The 6,433-nt window shown below is 38.3% G+C and overlaps 1 protein-coding gene across 3 annotated transcripts in view; it reads left to right on the top strand.

Moving 5' to 3' along the window:
* Positions 1 to 911: 911 nt before the first annotated feature.
* The window catches only part of LOC135206148 (uncharacterized), a 15,782-nt gene continuing 10,260 nt past the window's right edge, over positions 912 to 6,433 (top strand). Inside the window, exons 1-2 of one of the 3 annotated variants that reach the window (XM_064237412.1) lie at positions 925 to 1,102; positions 5,904 to 6,433. The exon at positions 5,904 to 6,433 is cut by the window's right edge and continues 2,204 nt beyond it. In XM_064237412.1, coding sequence (XP_064093482.1) covers positions 5,906 to 6,433 — 528 coding nt within the window. In that variant the 5' untranslated portion in view covers positions 925 to 1,102; positions 5,904 to 5,905. Of the gene's footprint in view, positions 1,103 to 5,903 lie in introns of those variants that run through there. The other 2 variants (XM_064237409.1, XM_064237411.1) reach the window with 2 other exon arrangements.

Here is a 6,433-nt window from a genome sequence, read left to right as displayed (position 1 = left end):
GCTTGAGTTAATACTTATTTGATGTATATATATATATATTATATATATATATATATAATATATATATATATATATATATATATATATACACACACTAAACAAATATTGTATTATTATTTTTTCGTAAAATTATTATTATTTCTATAATAGATTTTTTATTTTTCCCATTTATATATTTCTCACTTATGTTATTATCATCTAAATCTTCAATGTCATTATTACTTATAGGGAGGCACTTGCCTAGCTGCCACCTCCCCCCCCCCCCCCCCCCCCCAAACCCCCCCCCCCCCCAAAACCCTTCGTATTATTTAGGGCTAGGCCATTTTCATTGGCCTTACTTTTCAACTGGACCAATAGGGTACTGGCATCACGTTACTTTTCAACTGGACCAATAGGGTACTGGCATCACGTGTGACGTCATTCCTTGTCTCCCCAAAGGAATGCAAATTAAGATGACTTCTTTCCCTAACACCCCTTCGGCACAGGGCATCCATTTTTTTAAACAAAGAATTGCCTATTTCCACCGACCTGGGTCAGCTCGTGTGTATGTATATATGTATATATATATGAAATATATATAACATATAATATATTATATATATATATATATATATTATATATATATATATATATATAGTGTACTAGTAATCTTCTTAGGTACGAAGATATGGTAATTCAGTTGTATTCCACATAGGAATAAACGCTCCAAGAAGTCCATTGGAGGACGAAACTGTTGGGCATTTTCTAAGACATACCATTTTCATTTTCCTATGTGGAATACAACTGAATATATATATAGTGTGTGTGTGTTGGAAGAGTGCTATTTTAAACCTCAGAAAAATGTGACGATATAATTTGGATGTATCATGGTGAGATATACTCAAGCAACCAACCCCGTCATCATTCTCACTACGATTCTGCGGCTTGGGTGAGAGACCAGGACCCACCGACTACCGAGTGACACTGCGACTGCAAGGCTACGTTCACTCACTCAGTGCTGATGTGAACCTGAGCGGGTGTTGGATGTCTCACTGCTGATAGGAGACTCGTCAAGGTTGTCTGCCAAGCATCGTAAGAATTATCATTACCGGAAAATATACAGGTAAGATTTACAACACTCCACTTTGTCATTTTCAACAAATGAGATTCTTAGCATATAAAAAAAACCCTCAAGGAAGGGGTTCGGTTTAGTCTCGCCAAATTCGACCGCTTGATTTGCTAGCAGCAGCGGCAGGCAAGTTTATCGTTAGTAGAGCTTTGAAAGGGGGCTACCACTCAGTAGGATAATACAGTATGCAACTCGTAGGTTTGCAAAAATGCCCAACTTCGTCACAATTTTTCTTGTTGTCTGATAACAAAAGGCTACTCCACAGATAATATTATCGATTCGGTGAAAAGTTATACCAGTACGGAACGTGAAGTCGGTGATACCTGCCAAGGGAAGAGGCGGTTAACGTGAGACTCTATTTCAGTTACAGTATCGATGCGTGTGTCCATACTTTGAGCAGGTGATAGATCTGGAGAGAATAACGTAAATAATAATTAGAAAAGGCGCTTAAGAGAAGAATAAGTATAAGAATTAAATGGCGGTAGGCACGAGAACAACTAGACAATTTCAAGGGCATAGTGTGGCGCAATACTTTCTTGGTGGAGGTCGGGTAGGTGGGAGTGGTGGGGGCGTGGTCTATTCTATCTTGGTTGGGGGAACGTAACGTACAGTGTAGCGTCTTGGCGGGAACTTGCTTCCTTCAAATGTTTACGTTATCTGCCGGAAGCAACAGGTGTCTCGATTTTGACATTTACGCTCGAGGTCGCTTTGGCTTTGCTTATCTTGAAATTGTATTTTGTGTGAACAATTATCGGTTCTGTTGTTATGACAATGATAAGACCGCTAATCAGAAGGCTTCCCTCCCACACAGAGTTCAGACAACGTTTTGTTGCAGAGTCAAGACTGAGAAATCGGGCTGATAAGGCATATGCAATTTGCAAACTAAATTTGCTTCTGGAAACATGGAACAGCTCAGAAACTGATTTTGCTGTTTTTGGATATGCCTGACCAAAACACTAAAAATTTCCAGTCTTGACAAAATGATAAATTTATTAGATTCAGAGAATAGAACCTTTGAATTATTCTTGCACAAAATTCGTTTCACTTTTGTTCTGCAACTCCCTGATCTTGCAGCTAAGTTCCGTTTTTTATTTTTTTCAAACATCCTGTAATTATATGAAGTTTGATATTGTGGAATCATTACTGGCAAAATACAGGTTACTCCAGTAACATCTAAATCTCTTAATGATTTTGCGATTACTTACTTTTTTTATCCTTCTGCTTTTAGAAGATTCACTAGAAACTGTCACTTCACATTGTATGTATGCATATATATATATATATATATATATATATATATATATATATATATGTGTGTGTGTGTGTGTGTGTGTGTGTGTGTGTGTGTGTGTGTGTGTGTGTGTGCGCGGGCGCGCTCAGTCTTCAAGGGTTTGGAGACCAAATATTAACAGGTGTACTTTCATGATAATGCTTCATAAACAAACAGCAATCTTGTTTTTATCATGGAGCGTGCAAATATTCAGTCACTTTATATTCCTTAAACATCTTATCTCAAGTGCCGATCATAATTATCACTCAAACGAAGGTGCGACAATCTGAGAACGAGATAAAAATGTATCATACAAAATATCTCTTAATTTCACAGAATCAAAATATATTTTTGCTTCACACAAATTCCAAAATACTCAGGAACTATAAATAAACAAATATCTACCAAACCCTAAGATAATACAAAAAAACATGAAAACGGTTATGGAGTAAAACTATTAAAATATTTCATCAAAATGAGCTCTTCGTCAGGTGCGATTAATTCTCATAAATGTGTGACAAGCGTATAAAAAAAAGAAGAAGAATTCGAGAAGTTAAGAGGGCATTGTGGCTATTACAATTACAAACAGATATATATATATATATATATATATATATATATATATATATATATATATATATTAAACACGGGAGCATGCCCCCGTATTTCTCATGTTTGGTATGCGTTTAGCCAAAGCGGAAAGCGAACCGGTAACACTTTGTCTCTCTCTCTCTCTCTCTCTCTCTCTCTCTCTCTCTCCTCTCCTCTCTCTCTCTCTCTCTCTCTCTCTCTCTCTCGCAACCTCCACTCCATTATCTAAGGTCACCAAATCAGAGTCAGAGCTACAAAAACATTCGTTCATTCAAAGCAAAGTACTAATTGAATAATTCAGGTTCTTACAGGATAAATTAATAGAATGATAATTCATAGTTCAAGTCTCACAGACAACCCCCCGGTATTTTAATAGTCTTAATCAGTAATTAGTCAAACACCAATTGTCTCTTCTCCAAAACACAGTCCCCTCACTAGGACACTTAGTCCCCTCCACTAGATCCGCCTGTTTAAAAGACAGGAGAACACACAATTGTAAAGACAAAGTCAAAAGATTAAATAAACTAGAACATCTTTACAAAATATCAGAACAGACAACAAGTCATCCCTTTGGCTAAATCATAATGATTCTTACCCATTGCAGCCTGGAATTTCACACACTTAAACAGAAACACATTGTAGAGCCATCCAGGCTCTTTCTCCCCAAGGCAGCCGTCTCCCCCGTTCTGCCTAATACTTGCCGTTATGAACGGACATAGCTCGTACACGTACACACGAATTCACACTCTTCGGTAACTGGTTGCAGCCAGTTTTCAAAGGCACCTTGAACAATAGCCTCTCGAACTCACATACCCACGGGACGACCATTGACCTGCTTCGAAACCATCTTAATGTCACACCATCCCAGAAAAGAGTTATCAGCTTTCTTAAGCTGTCGCTCGGACTCTGTCTCCATGGGAAGTTAAATATGATGAGTCTGTGCATTCTCCCTTACTATATATATATATATATATATATATATATATATATATATATATATATATATATATATATATTATATATAGAGAGAGAGAGAGAGAGTAAGTGAATGGGGGGAAGGGGGAGATGAGAAGAGGGCGATGGAATAAGGGAAGATGTAAAAGTACATTGGACAGTGTCTGGTGGCACATCCATATCGGTCAGTCGGTTGGTGTCTGGAGGCCTACCGATGATGGCTCTGGGAAGGTCACCGAGTGGTTGGTTATCTTAGCGGGGGAGGAGGGGGTGCGTCCTCCCGTTCAGCAGCCTACGTTACACACCTGTTCAGCAGCTGTACGAAGTGTTTATGGGTGTGGTTATCTTCTCTCATCTCTCTCGCTCTCTCCTTTTATATGATATTTTATATTACGTATATTTATTTTGGGTTTTGGCAGTAGGAGAAAAGAATGGGAAAATAGCTTATACTAATATTCACATCTTTCTTCGGTTAACGTATAATCTAAGAGTCATAAACTTCATACATTCAGACATATATACATCTCTTTCTTTCTCTCCTTCAAAAAAATTTTTGAGCCCACGTGTTTCAACGTTTCTCCCTCTTCTCTCTCTTCTCTCTCTCTCTCTCGCTCTCTCCTTTCTTTATTCCATTTCTTACTCTCTCTCATTTCTTACTCTGTCTCTCTCTTTATTATTTGTTTTTACCTCTCTCTCTCTCTCTCTATTTTTAAGTGTGACGTAGATGAAATACTCGAGACGAAGCATCAACGGATGAGCCTCTGATATATATATATATATATATATATTAATATATATTATAATATATATATATATATATATATATATATATATATATATATATATAATATATATATATATCTCAATTATGGAGCTGATACTGTATATAACCACGTAGTGGGATCTTCCATGAAAATAGCGGGACGCCTCATCTTGTCTGTTTGTTTGTATGGTGTTTTACCGTTGCATGGAACCAGTGGTTATTCGGCAACGGGACCAACGGCTTTACGTGACTTCCGAACCACGTCGAGAGTGAACTTCTATCACCAGAAATACACATCTCTCACTCCTCAATGGAATGGCCGAGAATCGAACCTGCGACCACCGAGGTGCAACGCTAATACCATACCAACCACGCCGCTGAGGCGCTTCTTGAAAACTTGCATCATCCCTTCTACATTTCATTATTCACATTATGTTACATCTCTTCATTCGCATCACACACGTTGTTATCCATTAGCTCGTCATAATTACTGCGCGTCTTATTCCCTTTATGATACCTTCATAAGCTCTCCAAGGTTCTTATTCACGTTCACCCTTCCACTTCCACCTTTATTCGCCTTCTTTATGTATATCAGTCCGTTCTTGTCCTTCCTCTCCATCTGCCCGCAATCCTCTATATTAGCCCTTCTGTCACGAAAATATTGTGATCGGTAAAAATATCACAGGAAAAAAAAAAACTAAACACAATTTTGGCTCGGAAACAAAAGTCACATTAATATATGGTAATAAAATCTCGGGGGAAAATTCCCAATATTTCTTGGGGGTCCTTTATCTTATTGATATTTGCAGTCTTTTGTTTATGTTTTGACAGTCTTCCCCAACGGGCTTGTACCGAACAGGCCACAAAGGTTGATGCATGGATACATACCGGATTAAAATTTCCCCTTTGGTTCACTATCAAGGAGAGATGAATGTGACTTTATTTTTGAAAGTTTACGACTACGATTTGACAACCTGTTTCATGATCTGGTACAACAACATTTTTGCGAACGATGTTGACTGACTACCTCTTTAGCTACTTTTGAAAACTTCGCAAAGAAGTCCTCTTGCTATGACAACTACAGCGAAGATGGAAATTCTTTTTTTTTTTATTCTGTTAAAAAAAATCAAGTCCTAATGAGACTACTTTCTAAACTACGTGAGACAAACGAAGGCTTAAGGAAATTCAGAATCCCTCTTGTTTTTTTTTTTTTCCAGGGATGGCCACTGGAGGACCCAAAATCTTATTCAAAGGGAAAACCTCCATTTCCTGGATGCCCGAGGACGGTCCTCACTCCCTCCACCTCTCTCTCGCTGATTACAGAGTATTCCACAAGATTGCAAAAACTGTCCATCTAGACGAATTCGAAGTAATAAAGCAATCGCAGAGTTTTCCTCAACAAAAGCTCAGCGTCGCTAAGTCCATGTGTCACCTGGTTCAGAAAGGAGACGACTTGGAGTTTATAATGTACGGCGTTGTTGACCCCAAAGAAGCCACTAACATTTATGGGAATGTAAGTTTTGTACTCGATATGACGAAGTTCTTGTCTCACTTCCAACATTCATGTAATATATATTATGTTGAAACTGTAGATTTCAAAAGAAGTAGCGTAACCCACATCCTCGTCACCACGAAGCGTTACGACTACCTAACAGAGTATGACCCAAGAATCTTTGGCGGGCCCTGGTTCATAGACCCAGCAGGCAGGCATTACTGGCTGAGTAACGCCAGAAGGTTTGACAGGAAA

Source organism: Macrobrachium nipponense, chromosome 29 (assembly GCF_015104395.2).
Source record: "Macrobrachium nipponense isolate FS-2020 chromosome 29, ASM1510439v2, whole genome shotgun sequence".
Lineage (NCBI taxonomy): Eukaryota > Metazoa > Arthropoda > Malacostraca > Decapoda > Palaemonidae > Macrobrachium > Macrobrachium nipponense.
The sequence above is the reverse complement of the archived record's forward strand: the minus strand, read 5'-3'. Positions and strand labels throughout refer to the sequence as shown.